The 27054-nt window shown below is 40.8% G+C and overlaps 1 protein-coding gene across 1 annotated transcript; it reads right to left on the reverse strand.

Moving 5' to 3' along the window:
• Positions 1 to 277: 277 nt before the first annotated feature.
• LOC134077834 (heat shock 70 kDa protein 12A-like) lies at positions 278 to 26956 on the reverse strand. The gene is made up of 4 exons (XM_062533474.1): positions 26696 to 26956; positions 26239 to 26463; positions 3892 to 4063; positions 278 to 3804 (listed from the first exon to the last, which is right to left on the reverse strand). The coding sequence occupies exons 1-4, from the start codon at positions 26894 to 26896 to the stop codon at positions 2753 to 2755; spliced, it is 1650 nt and encodes a 549-aa protein (XP_062389458.1). The 5' UTR covers positions 26897 to 26956; the 3' UTR covers positions 278 to 2752.
• Positions 26957 to 27054: the final 98 nt, after the last annotated feature.

Genomic DNA, 27054 nt, shown 5'->3' on the forward strand with positions numbered 1-27054 from the left:
AGATTTTTAAATAATACAAATTCAAAAAGCATACTATACAAATTCTTACATTTTGACGTGTATCTCACCACAGCAAGCTGACAGCTCGACATGACTTTCATGGTTGTGTAGGCCTGACTACCCTGAAAATGGCAATATAAGAACCATGGTGGAGGGATACTTTGGGTCTGAGCAATTTACAGACATATGGTGCGTGCCTTCCAGAAATACTTGTTCGCGTTGTAGCACACATGATGTTTCCCATAATATTTTTCTTACTGCATTGCAATCGACAAAGTAAAGGCAAAAAAGTGTTTATTTGTCAAACAAATTTGGATGCAATATGAGTCTTGAATTGGATACCATACAGGAGTTTGCTAGGATCTCAAAACCGTATTATGAATGTGCCTTGCCATAGAGAAACACATGATAACATTTTATGCACAGCTATTATGCCACACAAAAACATGGAGTAAGTGGAGCTAAATGAAGTTATTATTTGACTTTCACTTGGTCTGTTTTATAACCTAGAAGGTTGCATTTGGTATCTGAGGATAGTTCAAGCTCTCCTCTTTCATCTGACATGCGTGCCATATCTTTCTGATCGCGGTTTCACGAGTAGCCTAAATCAAACGAGAGTAATGATAGCCTAAGCTATATGACATTATTATTTGTTTGTCACTTCGTCTGTTTTTATAACACAAAAGGATCGATGTATTTGGTATCAATGGAAAGCTGTTTCCCCTCTTTCATCTGATATGCGTAGCATATCTGTGCGATGCCGGGTTTTTCAAGTAATTCAAGCGAGTACTGGATGTGCGGGTGAACGCAGAGCAATATAAACTGTAAATATGATATACTTTTTTTTTTTTTTTTTTAAGTATATTTTTTGGGCTTTTGTGCCTTTAATTTTGACTGGACAGTAGAGACAGACAGGAAGCGAATGGGTGAGAGAGTCGGGGTGGGATCCGGAAAGGACCACGGGGCGGGAATCGAACCCGTGTCGCCGGCGTGTGGTGCAGGTGCCCCAGCCAGTTGCGCCACGGCTGGGGCCATGATATACTTTTGAAAGTCTCGCTTGTCCCACCGGCAAACGCTCTAAGGTCTCGGGTAGAGGTCTGACAGATTCTTCAGTCCTGTTCCCGCCCATAACATGCTATCTCGCTCCCGCAATAATGTGCCATTTTTTGTCCCGCTCCCGCCCGCAAAATCCCGCTGTGATATTAGGCTATGTCTCACTCCTGCCCGCGAATGCGGCAGGCAGGCATTTTGTAGTAGGCCTAAATGTAGGCTACCTTTCTTTAGAGAAGTAGCCTACTTACAATTGCAGTACTAGGCCTACATCGGAAGCACTAGATGTAGGGCCTACTCTGTTCCTCTGCCATGCTGTCTATTTACGAAGCTTTCGAACACGGAACACTTTGGAATTGTCTCTAAACACATGTGAGCGAGATGACCCCAAACAACAACATTCGCAAGTTTAGGCTTTCACCATCACGATTCTTGTGCTGCCAGATTCCAGACAATCTCACCTAAACTCATATGAATATATATGGCTACTTGCATAATTCCTGGTAATATTACTGCAAAAACATACAAAAATATTAATTATTTTTCTCTACATAAAGGCTGACTGAAAGAATTAAAATAAAATAAAATAATAATAAAAAAAGCAAGACAGCATTTATAGATGACTATTACAATGATTAGGAAAAGAGCTTGATAAAGGTAGTACAATTACACTTAAAATTAGCCTAGATTCATCCCTGATGTCTATTAGGGTGACCAGATTTGAGTTGGCAAAAAAGAGGACACTTCAGCTGTGGGGGTGGTATTTGGGTATTTGGGTCACATAGGCTGCACCTATGAACACGTGCATTCATACAATTGTGTCAACATACATGGTGATATATGATAATGAGCTTTATTGGCCGGCCCAACACTAACAGAAAAACACGGCCTCAAAAGGCTATTTTGTAGTTGAAAGTTTTAAATGTGCAAAAACAAACTATACATTTGTAGGCTATACAATGTAAAGTATAGTCACAACAATGGTAAAACAAAAATAATAACAAATAAAACCTAATTGCACAAAATGAGACATTTTTAAAGTTGAAAAGTCCAATGGCTGATATTTTTCAGTCCTAAACTGCCTGCTTTGCAGGTCAGGCACTCAGCTTCGTATTGATCTCGACCGAGACGAAAACATGGAAATTATACGTTTCAATTCGTCAGTGAACTTGCACTTGCATTTCGGCATGGCTGAAGATGCCGGATAGTTTTGCGCGTGTCAGTGGTAAACAAGGAAGTGTGCGCTGATGAGGTGAATAACCAATTAAATGTTTAGGCCGAGAATATTGACCAATGACGGTAGCTCTAAGGTCACGCTCTACACTTCAACTCAATGCAAAGCGAACTGTAGGGGGAGGGCGTGATTAGCCTACTATGTGAATGAAAGAGAGAGCAATGCAAATTCGGTGAAAACACGTTAGGCTAGAATAACAAAATCCCGGACGATTCTGAAATTCCGCCCGGACACATTTTTAGGTTTCAAAAAGAGGACATGTCCGGGCAAAAGAGGACGTCTGGTCACCCTATGTCTATGTCATCCCACTGCTTATTCCATTTAAGTAATATTCAGTTCATCCCATCATTATGATTGCATGATTAATGAATTAATCAGTTGCAACAAATTGAATTCCCCAAAAACCCAAGTGTCAAGTGAAACTTGTTATATACTCTCAGTACTATCTTGAGAACAATGAGGTAGACATTAGTGGCATAAGAAGTCCAGTGTGACAGATTCTGTTTTGTTTGACTCCATGTCAGTTGCTGTGGCCTGCATCTCTGTATTGCCAAATTGGATTTCTAACCTCACACATCGATTCATGCCCTTGCTGATGTCTGGCATTGGCACAGTGAAGCTGCCGATATTCTTCATTCCATCCTCATCCACCTCAATGGCGTCTTCCTTCTCCGTACAATAAAACTGGAAGATCATTTCTCTCTGATCGCTGTTTACTGGTGTAAGATAATGCTCCCTGACCTCATCACATCCAATTGACTCTCCCACTTTTATCAGTCTTTTGAAAACATTGCAATATGCAATCCTGTCTTTATTGTATTGAACTTTAATCATGCTATGCCTAGATGGATTGAAACGTTCAGACTCAAGAATGCCATATGTGCGAGTGCTTACTCGTGATTCTATGACTTTGGGTTTCAATCCAAATAGCACTGCCCCCTTTAAAATGGCCGTCTGGGGATCAGCCGGGCAAAGAATGGTACATCTTCTACTGAACTCCTTTGTTATGTGCTTTCGCAGTAGTTTACACTGTGCATAGCCTCCCACAAGCAGAATGTACTGAATATTACTGCCTTTGTGGGACAAGACCTGGTTGATGTTATTGCTTATACCTTTTAAGCTTTCCTCAAAAAGAGATGTCATCTTGCTAGCAGAAATTTTTATGTAGCCATTTTGCCAATCAGCTCCCTCAACATAATTGAAGAATTCTGAGATTTTTTGCTGACCATGTTCTTCTGCTATTGCCGTCAAGCTAACAGGGAAACTGATGAGAGCATCATCATCATCTTCATCCTCTTCTCCACATTTCACAAATGAAAATTCAATCTTTCTCTTAAGGAGTTCACCAGGCTCTCTTTTCTGAAATTCAGCCCAAATATCATCAGTGAATATCTCAATAAGTAACGATTCAAACTTGCTGTCCACTGTCTGGCCACCTAGATCATTCCCAGAGGCCTTGTAGAGCTCCTTCAGATATCCTCCATCTCGCACTTCATGTGCAGTGATGTCAATAGTTCCACCTGGAAATAGACAGTTACATTGGTATCTTTGTACAATTACTCCATGATATTGCATGTAGGTAAGAATAGACTGTTTAAACACCATACCTCCACAGTCCACAACAATGTACTGTGTCCCAGTGCTTTGCTCCAGTTCATTGCCTTGCTGTCCTACCCCAAGGAAGCCTTCCTTCGGGAGTTGCTTGCACCACACAGAGGCTGCCTCTGGTTCTAGAGCGATTATCAGGTTTTCGGAGTCCAACTTCTCTATCATACCTGCCTGAAAAAGTTATGTGGGTTAATAATTAGAATTAGAAATGTAATTCCAAGGAATTACCAATGCATGAAAATGCGAAAATGTATAGATAGATAATGTAGATATGGTTATTAAGGGTATTTGGGGCAGCTGTGGCCTACTGGTTAGGGTTTCGGGCGTGTGACCGGAGGGTTGCCGGTTCGATTCCCGGCCAGTCCACAGCTGAAGTGCCCTTGAGCAAGGCACCTAACCCCTCACTGCTCCCCGAGCGCCGCTGGTTGGGCAGGCAGCTCACTGCTCCGGGTTAATGTGTGACTCACCTCACTGTGTGTACACTGTGTGCCTTCACTATCACGCTCAAGCTTTTTTTTTTTACGCAGTTCTGTTGCGCGCCTCTCTGTTAAGCGGATTCTCCCATCTCCGCTTCTGTCACACCCACACCGTGCATATTCGGAATCAAGGCGTTCTTCTGAAAGAGGCGTGTTATATTTAAAAAAAGAACCAGACTGATCCACCACATCCTTAATTGAGGTTGATATGAAAACGTGGAACGTGGACTTTCTCAATGACCTTCTGAATGCCATTTAAATCCAGAAAGAACACCAACCAGTCTTCGATTTTGAAAACGTATGCAAGGTGAACTGAATAAAGAACTGCCTACAGAAAAATGGCGTGTCATCACATAGCTTAACAAAGAAATTACTTCACGAAATTTCAGTTTTGCTTTGACATTTGTTTATAAAGAGTCAAGACGTGCTTGAGGTGTGTAGATTTATAATTCAAACACTCACGGTTGACTACAATGTTTCGCTGGCAGCTGCCTCGCATAATATAAATTTATCTATATGCTAAGAAATATGTAGACTGACATCTGCAGCTTCGAACACAGTAGACCCCACTGGCATAACGAGTTCAATCTCCATAGAGAGAATAAACTATGCTGCTCCACTATAGTGCAGACATCTGTGCAAATGTATGGAAGACTTCGGTGAAGTTGGGAAGAGATGGACAGATTCTAACGAAGTATGCCATGGGATTATGACTTCTCGTCAAGTTAAAACTGAAGATGCATAATCGGTAAGCTCCAATACTGAAAGTGGGTGATAATAACGGGATTTCCACTATTTAACATTGTAGCCTATGAAGCCAGTGAAGGTAATGGCGCGAAATATGCCACCGTGTGACACTGTAATGCAGAAAACATGAGCTGACATGAGCAATATGCTGTTTCACCTTGTAGTGGCGCTCGACCTTATTCCAGCCCTCCAGAGAGCGTAGCAGGAAAAGTTGCTTAAGCCATGGCAGAATGCGCGCAAGAGTTGCAGTGTTGGGAAAGTTCACTTCCTACATGAACTAGTTCAGTTCATCGTTCACAAATTTTAAAATGAACTAGTTCAGTTCATAGTTCATAATTCCAAATTATGAACGACGTTCACAGCTCCAAAAAATGAACTAGTTCAGTTCATTTTTTCAATGTGTTGTGACCAGTGTTGGTCAAGTTACTTGGAAAAAGTAATTAGTTACTGATTACTTGTCCAAGAAAGTAATCATGTTACTTTACTGATTACTTTCCCCAAAAGTAATTAGTTACTTTACAATTGCTTTACTTAGTTACTTTTCAGGTTACTTAAGGGGGAGGGGGGGAGGGGGCAGAGCAAATGATCTGCTGCCATTTGCTCTGCCCCCTCCCCCCCTCCCCCTTAAGGGACCACAATGGAAATAAGCCCTTGGGCTTTATTGTGTTATCCTGACTTTGTTTGTTTTGTTTTTATTAATGTATGGTGCAAAACCTGTATCATATTTTATAGCAAAAAAAATTGAGTCAAATAAAATCAATCAAAATCAATCAATCAATTCAAAAACACACTAACTAGGCTACACAACCTGAATATGCTATAAAGCAATACACCTTTCAGCCTAATTTTATTCTTTCTGCATATTCCATCATATAAAATAGAATCAAATGCAGTGTTGTGCATAAACGAGTTCTGTGAACTATGAACTGCATGCAACACATTTGTAAATAAAGATCGTGAATTCGTTCAGATTATGTGAAATGAACAACGAGCGTCACTGCTGAGTTTCAATTAAACGTTGCGCAGTTAACCTGCATGTCACGCTCCAATCTTTCATCGATGCTGTGGATGTAACAGAGTACATGCTGCATTGTTGCAACAATACGGGCGCGCTGTCGGTGGTAAAATAAAAACAGTAAGTCCTGTGACAGCGGCCGCATTCTGCGCCACCCCTCACTCAAACATACATAGATTCTGTAGCCTATAATTAACCGAAGAGTCGGACCTCCGTCTGGCAAACCTCATAGGCTACCGCAGGGGTTATGTCTGAAAGCGACTACAGAGAACGCAGATGATACAGGCTTTATTATTTACGGACATTTTGCTCATTGTCTCGCAAAGACTCGACGGTTAATTATGTCCACCGAAAACAAGTTTGAACGTCAACGACCCCAATTTCGAATTTGAAAAGACATTTGAGTTGAAGCATCAGTCCAGAGTGAAAGCATAAGTCATCGAATGAAATGAAAGTAGAAAGAACAATAAAAGTGAAGTAAAGATAAGCAAAAGAAGTCCAAGTCCCGAACTATGGGAAAAGTTTAGGAAAACCCCAACTCATGTAGGCTGTTAAATGCAGCATGGTCATGCTCTCTCCCGCACTCTGTCTCGTCTGTTGTTTACATCTCTCGCAATGCGTTGGACATTATACTGATTGTCACCAGACAGTCTCACAAAGCAATTAAAATCGCAGTTTAGTAACGCAGTAACGCAGCCTAAAGTAACGGTAATCTAATTACTGATTTTGCCATTGTAATCCCTTACTTTACTCGTTACTTGAAAAAAGTAATTGGATTACAGTAACGCATTACTTCTAACGCGTTACTGCCCATCACTGGTTGTGACCTATACTCTTTCAAAATTGCTGCCACAGCCAGCTAATATTTCATTAGTTTAACATGAAATAGCCATTTTAGACAGGTTTTACGCACATTCTGCTATAATGCTTGCCGCATTTCTGACGGTAGTGGAAATTCAGACATGAAGCATGCAAAATGTATACTGTCTCCGTTTGTTCACATCTAAAGTAGAATTTCCATCAATTGGGCTTTGGTTCGTTGGGCAGAAATGCGGCAGCGCTCAGAAGAGTGCAGTTTTTACACTGGGAGGAGGATATCTTGCTGCATTAGCTGCAGCGTGAGAGACGGAACTGTTCACTGACATCAAGTGCGATTTTTTCCGTGATTGCATGCATAGGCCTATAGCAGCTGTGGCCGCAACATTACGAAAACGTAGGTCGACAGCAGGAAAAATTCTGGTAGTAGCCAGAAAGCCGGAAATATGAATTCAGACAATCTGGCATAGACAAAGAAGCGCACGCAATGGTTGGGAAACAGTTTAGTGCTATTAACGGTGTGTTTTTTGCCTGAACCTATAACGAAATTAAAAAAGAGCTGAACGTGACGTTCACATACACCAGAATGAACGCGTTCACAGTGTCATTCATCAGGCAGAAATACAGTTCGTTCAGTTCACGTTCACCAAAATTATGAACGAGTTCATGAACTTTCGTTCAATGAACGCGTTCAGGCACAACACTGAAGAGTTGTATGTATAAGAAATGCCCAGATTTTGGGGTTGCTCCACCCAAAACGCGCAACTCTCTCTACCGCGCGTAAATGGCCGATTTAAGTGGATGGCAGAATCAGCTTAGAGGGAAATGCGCGTAGTTACGCATTTTTTTGGACTTACGCACCCTTACGCGCATGGGAGAATTCCCCCCTAATTCGGTTAAATTGGGTTAAATGCAGAAAAACGGATTTCCCTCACGGGATCAAAAAAGTATATATTCTATTATTCTTTTTTTTCTAAGGTGTTGCTAGGGTAGACATGGTGATTTCATAGTTTAATTCAAGTTGATAGTGAGAAGATAGACCGTTTAAAATTGAATATGGATAGCTTAAAAGCTGTTGATAAAAAGACAATTTAAAGGTAGGGTATGGAATTAGCTTTTTTGGTCATTTTTGCAAATCACTTGAAATCCTATTCCTAACCCACTTACAGCCACTGAGTTGGAAGCACTGAAATGGAAATGAAACATGTCAATTATCTGCGGAAACTAACCTGACTCTCGCCAGATCCTTGTAGTCCGCTGAGCTTCACACAAGGATCTGGGACTTGTCGATAGGAGATGTATTCCTGAAGGCGGGGCCTTGTAAAACATCATTGCATACTTCCTGCCCAGGGACTACAGGTGCAAATTAGCTATTTAGCTAACCCTGGTATAGAAGATATTCTATGCATGGTCCCTGTTAAACAAAACCACTAAACTAAGCATGTGATTTGATAAACCACTTGTTCATTATCTTGAATGACGTGCTAGGCTACTTCAAGCTCTTGCCAAACCCGGTCGGAAGAAGATTGAAAACATCCTTGCCACCAATAAATGTCTTTAAAACCAACGAAACGCCTCTGGTGGAGCATGGCGGAACTACAAGGGTCTGGCGAGAGTCAGGCTACTGCGGAACGGGCAGGGCTTGAAAAACTCAAGCATTCTTAACCCTCTACCATCAATTCACAGCTCGTTCGTCAATCTAACAATCTTACTCCTCTTCTTTTTTGCTGATCCGAAAAATGATCCGATCCGTGACTCTTGATCCGAGGAACGATTCGAACCGTTACTTTATCGATCCGTTGCACCCCTAGTTCAAATATACACACCTATGGCTACTGAAAAATGTAAGGTATATCAAATGTTATTTTGGTGTATTAAAATGCATTGTTGTTTTAGAATTTCCGAACTAAAGGGCTGGTAGCCTAATTGGTGCTTTTACCATAATGTAGGCCAGGGGTATATTCAATTAAAATTCAAAGAGGTCCAGTTACTAAAATGTCCTCCCAGCAAAAGTCAGAATCTTACTGTATATTGTCACTCAAAATAGTGTAGGCTACCCTGATGTTAATAAAATCATAAACGCATGTAGGCCTAAATGTCTAGGCCTATTTAAGTAATATGCTTTTAACACACCAACAAGTATTAACTTGAATGGTAGCCTACTTGAATGCAAAACAATACTGTAGTTGTCTACATTTCAGACACTGAATTTATTCTAAATAAAATAAATATAAAGTGCAAACACAGCTTTGAGCAGCCTGAACTATGGGCCTTTATTTCAAGTAGGCTAGGCCTAATGTAAAACATTCATAATCTTTTGAATAAAATAAAAGTGTATCTTTAAGAAAACAAATACTGCTTTCTGAACAGCTGCATCAAGCTGTGCTTGTACAGTTCATATTTTCTTATTGTTGAAGCTGACAATGAGATCTGTAAAGTTTCTGCAGCTGCATTAAGCACTCATTCACAACTGTTCCATCGCCAAATGCTCTCTCGTTTTGCACCAAAATCCGCGCAATCTTTAACGAACCCTCATTAGCCTGTAAATGCATATGTGATCACGCGAGTAGACCTGGCATAGTGTGTTTTCAACTTACTATTAATTATTAGCCTACCTCCGCCAAGGAGGTTATGTTATCATTGGGGTTTGCGTTTGTTTGTCTGTTTGTTAGCAAGACAACTCAAAAACGTATGGATTGAAGGTATGAAGTTACTTAAACAAGAAACGATACATTTTGGGAGTGATCCAAATAACCGTCTGGATTCAGGGGGCGCTTGCGGGGGTCTGCGCTCTCGGAGTGCTTTTCAAGTTTGACTTGCCCTCACTACAGAGTGCGGACTTCTACGCGTAGGCTACATTTCCTCAAACGACCCGTCTTTGATCTCATAGTGACGCTACGTTACGTCACGTTCTCATAGTGACGCTACGTTACCATCCGGAAATGTCGCTGCTGCAGCTGGCAACGCTTTAACATTTTAATAACATTTCCGGAAAGGTACAGACTTGATTAAATTCATTCTGGACTCTCTATCCGACCACATAAAGACGTGGGGATACTTCGGTTTGGCTTTAGGGACCCTCTACTCACTACCACGTAAGTGGAGTTTTGTTTGGAACAGTAGAAGAAGTATAAAAATAGTGTTTTGTAGCGGCGAAAGGTCGTGCCCCGGTCACTTCCAGGCTAACGAGTTTTGGCTAAAAACGGTGAACTCGAACTTTCTCAAAATACATCCGAATGACATGATTTTGGTGTCAACTGAACGTATGTACTCCCAATAGTCCGAAAAAATGCATTTCACTCCAGATTATCCCTTCAAAAAAAAAAACAGGCCGGGAAAAAAATACCAACATTTTAAATAATTCCCCCATTCATTTCAATGGGACCAAAAAACGGGAATAACGGAAAAACGACAACTGGAAGCCATCCGACATTAACCGGATCGGGCCTGATTTTTTAGTGTTTAAACGCTCTAGGAGAACAGGCGTCTTAAAAAACGGCTGATGGATAACAATAGATGGGCTTGCCTTGCAACAAGCCCACTAACTAGAAATGTGCATCTCTGTGGAGGAGCTGCAAGTGGGCTTGCTCACCAGCGGGAAGTGATGTAAACGCCTGAACAGTCCCCCATTCATTTCAATGGGGAAACGCCTCTGGTGGAGCATGGCGGAACTACAAGGGTCTAAAAACGGGAATACCGGAAAAATGACAACCAGGAGCCATCCGACATTAACAAGCAACCTACACCAGATCGGGCCTGATTTTTCAGTGTTTAAACTGCGTCAATTGCTCAAACGCTCTAGGAGAAGAGGGGTCTTAAAAAAACGGCCGACAGATAACGATAGATAGAAATGTGTATCTCCGTGGAGGAGCTGCAAGAGTGGGCTTGCTCACCAGGGGGCAGTGATGTAAACGCCTGAACAGTCCCCCTTTCATTTCAATGGGGAAACGCCTCTGGTGGAGCATGGCGGAACTACAAGGGTCTAAAAACGGGAATACCAGAAAAACGACAATGGGCAGCCATCCGACATTAACAAGCAACCTTCACCGGATCGGGCCTGACTTTTTAGTGTTTGAACTCCGTCGATAGCTCAAACGCTCTAGGAGAAGAGGCGTTCTCAAAAAATGGCCGACGGATAACAATAGATGGGCTTGCCTTGCAGCATGCCCACTAACTAGAAATGTGCATGTCTGAGGACCTGCAAAAATGCGAACTATGCTAACAATGCTAACCAGGTTGATTAGCTAACTTAGCTGATGATTTCTAGCATTTATGCTAACAATGCTAACCAGGTTGATTAGCTAACTTAGCTGATGATTTCTAGCTAACCATGCTAACAATGCCAACCTAGCTAATTACTTCTATTATGTCAACAATGCTTAAAAAACACCAAAAAAATAATTTCCCCATTCATTTCAATGGGACCGAAAACCGGCAAAAACGGAAACACCAGAAAAACAACAACCAGCAGCTATCCGACATGAACAAGCAAGCTACACCGGATCGAGCCTCATTTTTTAGTTTTGGAACGGCGTCGATAGCTCAAACTCGAGAAGAGGCGTCTTAAAAAAATGGGACGGGAATAAATAAATATAAAACTTAAAAAGAACAATAGTAGTCCTTGATTTACAGCAAGCCCACTAATGAGAAGAATACTTTGGAATAACAGTACAGTACATTTTCATGCTCTGTAATAAGAAGCCTAGGAAGAACAGTACAGTGCATTTTCATGCACTGTAATGACACAAAAAGAAATATAGCTGCAAGCTGTGATGGCAGATCCAGGCACCTGCAGTCCACAACCCATAACATTTTGGAATCCAACAAGGCACTGACATGTGGTGTAGTGTTGCGCGGGTGGGCTTTTTTTAAAACCCGCACCCAACCCGACTCTTCAGGAGATCCAAACCGCCCCGCCCAACCCGCAAAAATATGTTCGAATCGTGACCCAAATCCGACCCGACCCGAGGAAAGAAAAAAACGCACCTAACGTCTTTGGTAGCCTAATAGGGTTTGTGTGGAACTTTCTTCCGGGTTCTACAAAACATAACGATCGATTTCCGGTCGTTCGTTAACACAGCGTGTTATGCTACCTTGTACAGCCATAGACCTAAAAGAAACAGCCGGTGTTTACAGGAGCTATCATTAATAACTATTTCAGATGTATATCGTATTGCCAAAACGGACGTCCATAGCTCCGGGTACATGTAAAAAATATTGTACTTTATTGTATACTTTTCCGAGTTTATTCATAATTATGAAGGTATGTAGCCTATGTAACGTTTTCTCATATCCGCCCTTTTACGTGTGTTACCTAATATCATGTCTATATAGACGTGTGTTACCTATATTTCTATACAAATTAAGACGGCGGATTCATAAAGAAACGCATGCACCCACTCCATAAGTGTACCTAAATTAGATATGTACAAAAAAAATGACATTTCACCGTGACTCAAAAGAGCTGTAAAACAGCTGCATGTACAAAATAGCTTTTGCTAATGGCGTTTGCTAACTAGACTATCAGCCTTGTATTTTTGCTCGCAGACGATTAAAACAATCAAATGAAGACTGCGATATCCTGTGTGTTTATGCTGGTGTTTCATATTGCAAAAATGTTGTTAAGTGAATGAATGAATGAATGCTGTATCTTGTCCACCAGTCTCAAACTAAGACATATTGACATGCACTGTCAGTGTAAAGCAGCTTGTCACAAGTCCATGCTGAAACTCGTGTGAACATTTGTGCACTGTTTCTTGTGTTATTAGCGTTATTGCTGGCGAGTGACTCCAGGTCATGAAGTTAAAGTTTAGGCTAATATCCTTAAAAACGTTTGTGCACAAATGTTTATTTTGCCTGCACAATCGTGCACAAACGAATCAAAACACTTGTATTCATATTTTCAACATATGGGGTGCAAAATTCACACAGGTCATGCAGAAGAATGAAAAACCACACCGCTTGAGTAGGCTAATGTTTAGGGATGGGTTTGGGTATTCTGTTCAATTTCGCAGTCTGTTGCAGTTATTGTAGGCTAGTAGATTTGTAGGAACCCCCTTGTCAACAAACTTGCTCCAGCAACCTTACTAGACCCATTTTTAATTTAGTGGTCTGTTCAGACTACTGTTTAAGTAACAAACTTCACTGCAAAGGATACATCAGTGTGAATGTTTGTCCAATGGTCTCTTTGTGTTTTCTACACAGATAGTGCTTCGTGATTCAGAACCTGTCGTCATGACCTCCAGACAGTGTTCGTGCAAAGCTGGCACAGCAGTGTGTAATCACACTGCTCTTTCAAACAGCTCATTGCTGAATTGTGTTGTAGCAGTTTCAAATTCACTTGCCAAAATACATTAATACAAATATTTCCACACAGAATTTGTGTATATGGTGTATATTTGGTTATTAACTTTACGGTTTGTTTGAGTAGCTCAACTTTGTTTATTCAATGCCCATTTATTCATCTCCCGCTTTAAAAGAGTAAAAGGATCTTGAACGCTACATGACTGCTCTGAAATCATTGGTCGGTATATTGTGCCTTTCATTATACTATATTGCCAAAAGTATTCGCTCACCTGTCTTGACTCTCATATGAACTTCAGTCACATCCCATCCTTAATCCGTAGGGTTTATTATGACATCGGTCCACTCTTTGCAGCTATAACATTATAGACAGAGTTTGGTGTAGATGAACTTGACTGGACAGGACAGAGTCCTGACCTCAACCCAATAGAACATCAAATCCCATACACACACTCCTAAACCTTGTGGAAAGTCTTCCCAGAAGAGTTGAAGCTGTTATAGCTGCAGAGGGTGGACCGACGTCATCATAAACCCTACAGATTAAAGATGGGATGTGACTGAAGTTCAAATGTGAGTAATTTCATTTCATTTTCATTTCATGTTTATTATACAGGAAAGTATTAAAAGTAACAGAGTTACAGTTTAAAACGGGCCTGACCCAGTGAGAAGCTGATTTCCAGCAGGTTCCTGTTCTGCATTACATATAACAAGTAACAGGGACAAAGCACATCATACATCACATTTACATACAACAAAAGGCAAACATAGACATCAGACTTAACAAAGACAGTAGTTTAGAGGTCAGTGTTTGCAAGTGTATGTATTGAGGAGTAGTAGTTTATAGTGTTTTTTGAATTGTGTGATGGATTGTAATTCTCTAATGTGTTGAGGAATGTCATTCCAGACTCTGGTAGTGTGTATGAAGGATCTCTGCCCAAAGCCATTATTGCATGAGGGCACTGGGTGGAGGGCCATGGAGACTGACCTAGTGACACGCACTTGAGGCATGTTGTGTGTTGGTAAAATAGAGATGAGTGTCAAGACAGGTGAGCGAATACTTTTGGCAATATAGTGTAGTAACTTAACAAATGTGACCATTCAAAGCGAAATCAGTCGTTTTGCGCACAACGTTATTTTGAGAAAATCAACAATAACAAACTTCCGGGGTAAAATGTTGAATTTCACGTTTTCGCATAATTCGACTGTATACCGTCTACAGTTTCATATCGTGAACGCATTTCACGGAAAAACATACGTTTTGACTGTTAAACCCGGCGAAGATTCAACACATTTGCTGTCATTCCCGTTGTGCACGCGCCGCTTAAAAAGGTGATTTCTCCTCTTCTGGCATATCTTGACAGGAGAACCATGTCAACTTTGGATGCTGTTATCTTAGCGATAGTTTGTGTAATACCCTCGATATACATATCGTTGGAAAGCTTAGTTTATGGCCGTTCACGTGAGCACAATAACTTAATTTAATACATTTTACTGAAACGACTGGTTCCGCTTTACAGGGTCACAAATGGACATTCAGGGGTTTTGTCAAGGAAATGTCATGGAATTTTACATTTGACTTAAGAGTGGGAACCCCGGACATTGTACAAGACAAAAGTGTTTGTAACAGCATAGCAGTACAGTACATCCGAACACATTCAATTCAGTTTTCAAATTCTTGTCATTTTCTTTTATTTTCACAACATAAAAACACAGACAATCAGATGCCTACTGGTCTACGCAGTGGGTCAACAGTCGTATCCAGAATTGTGGATGTCGCTGACTGTCCAAAACGGACAATTCTCCTTGTAGCAGGTTCAATCTGGAGGCAAAATGCATGAAAATGGCGGTAGCTGGCAAATCTGTGAAAAAGATCAAATTGCATTGTAAGACCACGTTGGATTGTACCCATACAGCATAAGCAGCGGAATTGCAATCAACTTTTCAAAATGTCTCCCATGAAGTAGTGCATGTCACATGCATTACATTTGTGCTTCAGTATCAGCATCTTCTTTGAGAAGCGGTTTACAGTCCTACGTGGAAGTTTGTGTGTGTGTGTGTGGGGGGGGGGGGGGGGGGGGGGGTGGATGTCTTTATTGAAAACATCCATTCTCTATTGCTTAATATCTGGGCTAATAATAATAATAATAAATGTTATTTGTATTGCACTTTATATTATGGACAATCTCAAAGTGCTACAAAATTATAATGCAAATGGATAACAGAGGTGAGGAGTTCCTGTAGGTAGAGGGGAGCATGTCCATATATGCACTGGTGGGTGAGGAGTGAGATCTTATACTCTATTCTGAAATTAACCGGGAGCCAGTGGAGACTTTTCAGAATGGGGGTGATATGTTCATGCTTGCGCACCCTCATCAGGATCCTGGCAGCACTGTTCTGGATGTATTGAAGTCTCTGGATGCTCTTGCCAGAGATCCCAATGAGGAGTGCATTGCAATAGTCCAGCCTGGAGGAAACAAAGGCGTGGATGAGCTTCTCTGCATCGCCCAGGGTGAGAGTTGGACGGAGTTTGGCAATGTTCTTGAGGTGGTAAAATGAAGTCTTGCAGAGATGCTTGATGTGGGTGTCAAAAGTGAGTTGTGGGTCCATTTTAACACCCAAGTTGGTGACAGATGACCTAGCTGGCTAGGACCCAGATACAGTGAGGGGCAGTAGCTTCACTACTTGTAGCGAAGACACTAGCTTAACTACATTTTTTCAGTAGCTTGGTGGTAGATTTTCTGAAGCAGATAGCTTTTCAATAGCTTAGCTGTTTTTTTTTTCATGTGGTGCATTTGTGGAGCTCAACGCTTCCTTCTGACCAACCATACATCAATCATTTAAGCTATATTCTTTATCATTTTGAAAGACAAACAAATTTTCCATGACAGAGATGAAGCAACGGAATTGTGTTGGCAAAGATGTTGGTGGTAGTCTATTGTGGGGTTTTGTTAAGCAATGTCTATGAAATTGGCTGTCAAAACAATAAAGTACTTAGAAGTGTTAGAGTTAAGAGCTTGAGTTACAGTAAAAAGTTAACTTACAGTTTATCCTGCAAACTTAAGAAATGGGCAAATCTAATTTGGGCCACAAAGCCTATGCACACTTTCTCAGTAGGCCACATATGCACACTCCTCTCAGTATGCTTTACCTTCCTGTCACTACGTGCAGCCTGTTTTTCTCAAATTGATTTTGGATATTGTTTTTGAACTGAACATGTGTTATAGCATGTGTACATCAAGGCAATTAAGTTACTTATTTTATGCTGAGTTATGTTGGCTATTTTATTGCCATACACTTACTTGTCATGAAGCTGGTTTACTTTATTGGTTTGGAAATTAAAAAGTATCTTCTGATGTAACAAACTACTTTAGTGAAATGTATAACTTCAACATTTAGTCTTTAGGTAGCTTTTGTGTAGTTAAGCTTCATTTAATATAGAGCAGCTGGTAACTTGCCCATCACTGCCCTCATATAACGTGAATATGTTTTTTAAACAGTCAACAAATAATGTCTGCCTTTGTCTGAAATTAGAAATTGGCAGCCAAATGATAAACAAGTGTAACATAAAAAGCACACAGAAGGAGGAGCAGAATTGACTCAGAACTGAAGCAGCCTAAATGTATAACTTTTTTCCTACCTTTAATGTCCTCATCGGAGCTCTTGAAACTTTCTAGTAACGACAACTCCTCCAGTCGCTTCTGTAGCTGATGGCCTGCTGCTGTGCTGAAATTTTCTCGCATGCCAGATCCAAAACTGAAGGTTCAGGATAGTCGTGACACCTCAAAGACACGCTGGCATCGATCAGCTCCTCGTCCTCCCCTTGCCGCTGTGTCCTCTGCCATACGCTTTGCCGAGCGACCGACAGGCTGAAGTTGTTTTCAGGCGAACAACACGGGTTTCAAACAGCGTCGGCCCCTTCAGTTATATCTCCCGACATAAAATGCCGACTGCAGACCGTATAGTGTCTTCGTATCACGAAATTATCACGCATAATGTTTCGGACCCATATCGATTTGGCAGACTCAAGGCCCCATCATGGGAACGGGTGGAAACTTTCCCCAGACACAGCATCTCAGCATTAAAACTGCTGAGCGGATGTTGCCGGTTTTGATTTATTAATAATCGTGACATTTTAATGATGACAAATACAGGAACGTTTTAGTAAAAAATCAGAATTGTACTATAATTAGCCAAATTTCACAGTTACTTCAGAGGAGATCACCTACCGCTGCAGGTAACTAGCGTTGCAATGTGCGGAAGTGAAAAGCGGAAGTTCTGAATTCTGTTTTCCGGTTCGAACGTTGATTGTTCCACACAGAGCCTAATAGGTGTGACATTTTGCACTGTGATGATGATGATACTCACTAGGTGACACTTCACCAAATATGTAGGTTGCAAAGATGTGCCTGTTGTGTAATTGAGTACTTTGAGTAATAACATCAATTAGAAGGGGTGTTTTGTGTGTGTGTGTGTGTGTGCGCGCGCACTTATCTTTTATATGTCTGCAATGTACAGGCAGGTCAGTGTTATTGTGTGTGTGTATCTGTGTGTGTGAGACACAGAGTCAGAGAGAGCAGTTGTGTAGTGAGACAATATGACCGCCGCTAAGTCCTGCACATTCTCTCCGCAAATATAAATCACGCTTTTGTTTCCATCGTCTACTCCATCCCCTACTGCAACTTTTATGATTGTAAATGAGTGTGTGCATGTGTGCGCTTGCTTTTGTGTAGTGCTTCTCTGTCTGTGAGTTTTCGCTGTGAGCGTGCGTGGTGGGGATAATGGTGTGTGTGTAGTGTTGCTTTCGTCAACGAAAATTATGACTAAATATCGTCGTCAACGAACTTTTTTCACGTGACTATAACGAGACGAGACGCAACGTAAATGCTGGCCATGTGACGATGACTATAATTCAATTTATAAGGCAATATCGTTGACGAATAAAAACGAGACTAAATGTGGTTTGCAAAATAAAAACCATGCTAACATCTCTCTTCATTTTCGAAGACCAGAAGGACAGGAATGTTATAACATTATTTTGTGTCGTTTAGTCGTGTTATTATTTTGCAGTATTTCTGTTTCCTGCGTCTCACTTCAGGGGCGCATCAGGTTGCATGGTCTGATTATCATACCAGAGGACCAGCGTTTCTGCGTGGGCCTGTTGGTCATATCCGGTGCTTCTGTCACTCATCTGATCATATTTGATCATGTAGCAAAGGAGCGGTAGCTGTATAGCCTATCGCTATCGCTAATAGAAGCTAAGAAATATAGGCTACGTTCAGTCCGTTAGATTGGCAACTCTCTCAGTTCAACTTTGCACTAGGCTACTTATCTCACCTCCGCATGTAGATCTAATTCAGATGAAATTGTTAACAGGCAACTGCAGATTTGATTAGTGTGTAGCCTAAGCTTCTGTCCAGCTGATGCTGGCGCTGTCATAGGCTATAGCCTACAATAATAACATTATTCCACCGATCAGCAACGAAGTTCTAATCATAGACACATTTTTAATGGAACCTTGGCTTAGTAGGCTATCTAATGTTGTGTGGGAATTGCAAGAAAACTATTGAAAACAATTCCTTACCAACCACACAAGTGCGCGTGTGTCGTTTATTTAAACGGTAGAAAAACTGAATCAAAGACGGTGCTGTTCATCAACAAAATCAGCATGGAGTTAAAACGTAATTTAAAGTCCCACGCATTTAAAGGGGCAGCGACCACTCAAGGCATAGGCCTGTAGCCTACCAAAACTGAATGATGAACGTGAAATGCGTTTTATAGGCTACAAAACACTGAGATGACAACTGTGTGTAACATGTGTGTATGTAACATACCTGATTCCACTGTCAATGTTCAGTGCCTATGTAACCTGTAATATTTGTAATTTTTTAATCCATGAAAATTAACTAAAATGTATCATTTCCTATTAAAGGGGTAGTTCAGAATTTTGGACATAGGACCTCATTTCCAGGTTAGCCAGTGTGATATTTATCAGTGGAGACCGTTATCTGCACATTTCATCCAGTCCTAGTTTCAGAGTTCGCTGGTGCTATAGTGCCTGCCACTAAAAACAGTCTTACCCAGTCTATGGAGGAACAACCCCTTAAAATAGAATTGCATTAATAAAAAGATGCTAAAATCCAATTTTCATTGACTAAAACAAGACTAAAAGTCATTAGTTTTCGTCAACTAAAACTAGACGAAAATAAGACTAAAATGCTCATACTTTTAGTCAACTAAAACTTGACTAGACTAAAAGAGTATGAACGTGACTAAAACTGATAAAAACTAAAATGACAGCTTGACACAAAGACTAGACTAAAACTAAAACCAAAACAGGCCGCCAAAAACAACACTATGTGTGTGTGTGGTTGCCTGCATGTGTTTTACTGTATGTGTCTCTGTGTGAACACTTGTGAGTGTGTGCTGTATGTGTGTGAGTAATGGTGTGTGTGTGTGTGTGTGTGTACATGCAAGTGGGCGTTTTTATACATGTGTTTGTGTACATTTTTATGTGCATGTGTGTGTTGGTGCGCGTGTATGCGTACATGCAAGTGGCCGTTGTTATACTTGTGTACATTTTTGGTGCGCGTGTACGTGTGTATGCCTGTCTGTCTGTCTACTGTGTGTGCAGGTATGTGTGTCTGTGCTTGTGTGTGTGTGTGTGTGTGTTTGTGCATGTATTCCTGTGTGTGTGTGTGTGTGTGTGTGTGTGTGTGTGTGTGTGTGTGTGTGTGTGTGTGTGTGTGTGTGTGTGTGTGTGTGTGTGTGTGTGTGTGTGTGTGACAGTAGCATCGAGCAACCAGAGCAACCCTTCGCTTAATAGCCAGCCTTTGTAACAGGAGTAAGACTTTTAAGGTGTATTCACACCAGGAAGGTCTGTTAGTTCACTTGCTTTGGTCCGGACCAATTTTTTTTTTCTCAGTGCGGTTCGCTTTCACACTGTGATTAATTGCAACCGGACCAGAATTTATAAACAAAAAACACATGTGCTAAGGTCGTTCAACCATTGGCCGGGTAAACGTGTAGGAGGGGTAAAGAATAGCCTGAGGAAGCCAAAGTCAAAGTTGGCCCACGTAAATACTATGGAGACTTTGCGTACTGTACTCGTTATTATCCTAGCAATATAGTTTACAGTTACAGCTTTGCAGAAGTGCTCGAGCATCAAGACCGTTTGATGCAACATGAGTTTAGCAATATCAATATCATGCTCGTAATTTTGCAACAACGAAGACGTGCAGCAAAACAGCTGAGAAGGAGAGCTCTCATGTGTGTCCAGCATGCTACACTAACAGCAGGCCTACGGAAGACGGAGCAGGTAGGAGATGCAAAATCAAATTATCGTTGCCAAAAAAACGTTAGCCTACTGCGTACAGCTGTTGTATGTCGCTGAGCTATACTACATTTCTCATAATGCGCGAAAACTATGGGAGCTCGTCAAATCCAAAAAGGTAGATTTCTGCAACTTCGGCGGATCGAGGTCGGGCTGCTTTCACACCATAAACGAACCGCACCGAGACCACCTCCTCAGCTGGGTCTCGGTCCACTTGTTTGGTCTGCACCAGAGTTCGAGTGATTGCATTCACACCAGTCAAAAAGGTCCGAACCAAGCAAGAAACGAACTTGAGTTCGTTTTAATCGAACTAAACAAGGCAGGTGTGAATACGCCCATCATTGTCACAGATTAGTTTATGCAGTAAATAGCCCAGTCCCACGTAACAAAAGAATCACATAATTATGACCGCCGCTAGCGTAGCTAGCGAAGCGGTCATATAGTTGTTGTCAAAGTTTTTTTTTTTATTTTTATTTTTTTTTTATTCTTTTTTCCCGTCATTTTTCGTCAACGATTCCCGGGACACCGTAACACCGGAGCGCATGAAACTTGGTGGGCATGTAGCCCCAGTAGAGTTCTATGGAAAATTTTCGTTTCGTCCCCGGGGGTCACTCCACCCCCGCGCTGCCCCCGCCCGAAGCCCAAAAATGACAGATTTTCCTACATAACTACCTGAACCGTGGCACCGAGGATGACAAAATGTTTATGGTATGTTGTTCTCTAGAGCTTGCATCAACTTAGCTTATAACCAGTCATTTGTGATTTGCCCCCCCATCGTAAAAATTGAAAATGCAATGTAATATTGCTTTAATTGCCCCTATCTTCAGATGAGATGTTATGAACTGCACCAAATTTCATGTGTATGATTAACCTGACACCCTCTGGGAGTATGCCAAGTTTTGTGGAATTTCATCCATGGGGGGCTATAAAATAAATGGATTTATGTGTACATTCAGGACTGTATACCCATCGGCCAGTAGATGGTGGTATTATCTGGAGTCTAAATCCAAAACTGTTCCAAACATCTCAATCTCTGCTAGTTTTTGTCCTAGAAACATATAAGTGACACCATTAGAAACCTTTAATCAACTAGTTTCCAAATATGTTTTAAAAGAGAATGGTTGCTCTGGGTGCAACAAACATGCAGGAACACACACACACACACACACACACACGCACACACACACACACACACACATAAATACACACACACACACGCATACCTACACACACACGCACCACTACATACACTAGGGGTGGGAATTGGCAAAAAAATTAAGATTCGATACTATTGCGATATTTGGGCCACAATTCGATAATATTGCGATTCTTAACATATTGCGATACACCAAGTATTGCAATTCGATTTTGCGATATATTGCTATTCATGTCTCTCATATTATTCTAAGTCATTACAAAAAATTAGGAAAATAACACTGTTCAACTCACTTTGCAATGGCATGGTGCATGTCAAGGTCCTTACTATTCACTTTTTGTTGAAAACCAAAATACACCCACCTTTTTCGATGTGAAAGTAGTGTAGAGTGTCGTGTACAGTATAACAGGTTGTGATTGTGAAGCATTTATTATTGCTGTTGAATGCACAATGAAACACCACAACACGTGCCCCCCTTATAAGCGTAATAATGTGATCAGAGTAAACCCTGAGTAAACTCGACTCAAATAAAAGTAAAATGGATAATTAAATTATATAATTAAGTATTGCGATACTTTGAGCTACAAGTATCGATTTAATTGTGTGCACAAAATATCGCGATACTGAACAGAATCGATTTTTTCCCCCACCACTAACATACACACATGTACATAAAACATTATACAAACACATGCACAAACACGCCCACACGCATGCACACATACACCCTTACACACACACACACACACCTACACACACACACACACACACACACACACACACACACACACACACACACACACACACACACACACACACACACACACATGCACACACACATCTTTGACTACATTTTGTGAGACCACCGGAGCTGAGAAGTGTGTGTGTGATGTACTATAGCCTGTGTGTGTGGGTGCGTTTCTGTGTGCCCATCTGTGTGTTTGCATGTGTGTATATGTGTGTATGTGCATGTTCTGTGTGTGTTCTCTTTCTTTCTCTCTCTCTCTCTCTCTCTCTCTCTCTCTCTCTCTCTCTCTCTCTCTCTATGTCTGTGTTATCTGTGTGTATTCTGTGTGTGTTCTCTCTTTCTCTCTCTCTCTCTCTGGGTGTGCCTGTGTGTGTGTGTGTGTGTGTGTGTGTGTGTGTGTGTGTGTGTGTGTGTGTGTGTGTGTGTGTGTGCGAGTGTGTGTGCGAGTGTGAGTGTGTGCCTGTGTATGTGTGTTTGTGTGTGTGTGTGTGTGCACACGCGCGCATGTGAGTGTGTGTGTGTGTGTGTGTGTTATCTGATATTGGAGTGACAGTGACGGCAGAGAACACAGTGAACATATACTCAGAGACACATTAAACACACACACAAGCAGACACACACTCACACTAGACAGAGAAGCACTCATACACAAAAGCAAGCGCACACATGCACACACTCATTTACATACATAAAAGTTGCAGTAGGGATGGAGTAGGCGATGGAAACACAAGCGTGATTGATATTTGCGGAGAGAATGTGCAGGACTGAGCGGCGGTCATATTGTGTATCGCTTTGCGGTACATCTAGTTACAGTGCATGAAAATGCACTGTACTGTTATTCCTAGACTTCTTATTCCTCTTATTATTATTATTCCGCTTACCACTTTTTCTGCAAGCAATTTCTCTTCAACCGTTTAACTTAGAAACTTCATTCAAACTCTGTAAGGTAGGTCTTCTAATGGTTCGGGTTGGTATGACTTTTCAACGTTGTAACTTTTATACTTTTTGAACTATTAAATAAAAACTATTAAAATTTCCCCATAGACTTAACATTGTGACCATGACATCATAGAATCTTTATGCAAATGTGAACCACTCAGAGCAAATCAGAAGCCTGCGTTGTACACAGAGGCGGGAGTAACAAAAAAATCAGAAAACAATGGCGGCGGCCCTGGGGGTCGTAACTGGAAATATTAAATGTGAATTAAGGTTTCTTGACCACTTTTAATGGTTTATTTTGACACGATTTGTTGTTTATATGCGACATAAATGTGTTCAGGACATACAGATCATTGTAGGTTAACATAAGCTCTCTAACGGTAGAGTTAGCTTGTTACCTTGTTGACCCATGATAACTAAATCGCTAGCACACTGAAATGAACTACTATCGTGTTTCTGTACAACATTACTTGTTGTCAACATAAAAACATTAAAACGGATTGTTGTGTGTATGCCACCTGAACATACTTGGGCTAGATAAACCACTGGATATAATCTGAAGCACTAGACTGTCACGCTAACTAGCAGGCTATGTAGGCAACAAACAACTTGGACTGGTCCTAGCTTGCTTCTGCTATTATTAGCAGAGACACTTATATATATTTAAAAAGACTTTGTTATTAGTCCACATCTGGCAGCACATCTGGCATATACGCACAAAGTGCAGTTAACGTAACAAACCAAACGATTTCCAACTAAAACAAATAGCCTAACGTTATCAAGCCAGGCAAAATTGCTAGCCTAGGCTTCTTGAATTAAAATAACGCAGACCACGAAGACCTAAATAGTTCAGCTGTAAATAAAGCTAACTTCACTGAATCAATGTCAACTCCCGGTGTTGATCCCCGTCTTTTGGCAGGCGATTAGGCATAACATTTTAATGTTTACCACAGTTAATACTCCGTTGAAACTCATAGCCTACTGCTTCATCTAAAGTTAGGCTACAACCAGGATGAATATTGTAATACTCCAGACACTTTGTCACACTTGAGGGAAATTTCCCGTGCTTTATTTATCAACCAAGTAAATATCACAACCGAGTTGCTGTTTTAGCCACAACTCACGCTTTAACATAGCATTCTTTAACAGACCTCTCTGTCCAACTCCTTCACTCTCCGACTCCGACCTAGCCTGCGATAACAAACACACGCAAACACGTACCTAAAACTCCACCCCCAAGTTCCCCTTAAAGGGACACAACTATTTCAGGAAATCAACAGGTACACATCACACACAATAAAGAGGATATCACAATATGATAACAATGTAATTCGGCTACACAGCCTGCCGAAATGACCGTTGAATATTTTATCAATTTGAAAAATATAGACCTAATCATTCAGCCAATAACGTCGGTGTCGCCTAAATGTGATTTTTGTGTGCAATGCACCCTAGCTCTTCTACAGTCACAATAATGCAATACAATTATGATGTTTAACGTAGGCAATGTGAGCCTGCATAGACAGTAAAAGAATGACCTCTGAAGATTTCACCATTTCTAAAAAAGTTAATTTATCCACACATTTTGTCTACACAAATGATCTCTTGCTGTGATCCCTCGTGCTCTCATCCTAAATTGCAGAGTTTATTGTAGCAAAAAAACAACCATTCATGGTTTAACCATAAATGCATGACTTCATATCACAACATAATATCGATGTTAGGTTATAAAATAAACTAAGCCTAGTTTGCCTTTGGACTGTTCAAGAGCTCCATGCTGGTGTGTTATCTATGATCAGTTTGGAAATTGTCCTTACTGTTTAACAACACTCATGTCTGATTCAATTACCACCTAGGAACCTCCACCTAATTTAGCAACCTACATAGCAGAGTAACCACTATGAATACCCTATGATAAACCGCTATCTCAATTACCCTGGCAACAATATAGAAATCATCGCAATCACCCTAGTAATGTTAGCAAAGACCACTTTCCATTCAATTCAACTTTCCATTTCCACTTTCTCTCCATCCATTTACTTCCAACTATTTATTCCTTCATTAAACTGTACTCCTATCAACATCCATTAATCTACCTATACATCCAATAAACTATTTGTCTATCAACATTCATTAAACTATCTGTCTTATCAACATCCATTAAACTGTCTACCTCTACACAGCCCTTAAACTATGTCTGTTAAACTATTGTCTATCAACATCCATTAAACTGTATCAACATCCATCAATATCTGTGTGTAATTCAATTGCTACTTAGCAACCTCCATAGCAAGCAACTCTAAAAATACATAACTTATAACAACATACTGTAAATTACACAACATGTAAATCCTCATTCGCTCAGTTTTACTCCATCTCTCTTTTTTAATATTATTTGTGTTAACTACAAATTATATGTTACATTTCATTTTTGGCATTTTCATGCACTGGTAATTCCTTGGAATTGCATTTCTAGTTACAAGCACGATTGCAGGTAGGGGTTAACATGAAATAGATATATGGAGAGCCTCCTATATAATATCTACTTGTTGACCCTGAACTCCTGATTAAGGATTTTGATTCATAAAGGGAGAGAGCCTCTCCCTTGTATCAGTCCACAAAAGTGAGGGATTCATATAGTGAGGGATTCACTGAAAATCTAAAAGGGTACACACCCGGAGTAGCGATATCAACTGTGACTATAGGAGCGGAGCCCTGTAATCACCAGAGTGGACACAAAACGCAACAAAACATGTTCTGGTAGTATGACTATATACTTTATACTAGTATGGTGTTATGGCTTAATAATGTCCTACCTGTTTTGCGGCTTCTCTCATGAATTGTTTGGCTGAAGCACCCCAGATGGCTGGCACAGTCAACACCCATGTGGCATCAGTGGCAATAAATGTCTTCCCTGATGTATGCTGAGCAATCATCTTCAGGGCGTGGTCCTTCAGGAAGCGAAGACTCTCAGAAAATACTTTTAGAGCACTCATTGACTTCCCATCACAAGTTTGAATCACCGTGTCCCGGTGAAGTACCTTGTGTTTCACACAGACAAATACTACTAAATGCAATGCGATGTAAACATGATACAACATGATATTCCTTTGAGCAAATCTACAAATAAAATTGACTTGAATGGATAGTTAGAATGCATTTAAGATAATCAGTGTTAATAACACTATGTATGACAGCAAGAACCTCCTTCCAAACATGCAAAAAAATCGAAAACAATTCATAACCCCATTTCCCCCACCGCAGAGTACTTACTGCGTTGAACAGATTCATCTTGAAGTTTTCAAAGAAAAAATGTCTTCTCGCTTCAATGCTAGGCATCTTGGTGTATTTCATTTTAGCCTCGAAACCAAACGACACAACATTTTCTTGCTGATTAAATAAAATGCAGGTATGAGTCTTTGAAGATTTCAATCCAGTCCCTTGGGTCCAGAAGGGTACTCTAATATTAGGCATTTCCTCATTTTTTGGTCTTACAGAAAAAGCATATCCACTGTATGCTGTGCCAAAATCAACGGCAATGATAAAAACTGAGGCGCTCATTGTAACTAGCAAAAAGACTTACCTACATTCAACATTTACTGAAGGGTTGCCCTTACAAATGAGTGAAACCA

This window comes from Sardina pilchardus, chromosome 4, assembly GCF_963854185.1.
Source record: "Sardina pilchardus chromosome 4, fSarPil1.1, whole genome shotgun sequence".
In the NCBI taxonomy this organism is placed as follows: domain Eukaryota; kingdom Metazoa; phylum Chordata; class Actinopteri; order Clupeiformes; family Clupeidae; genus Sardina; species Sardina pilchardus.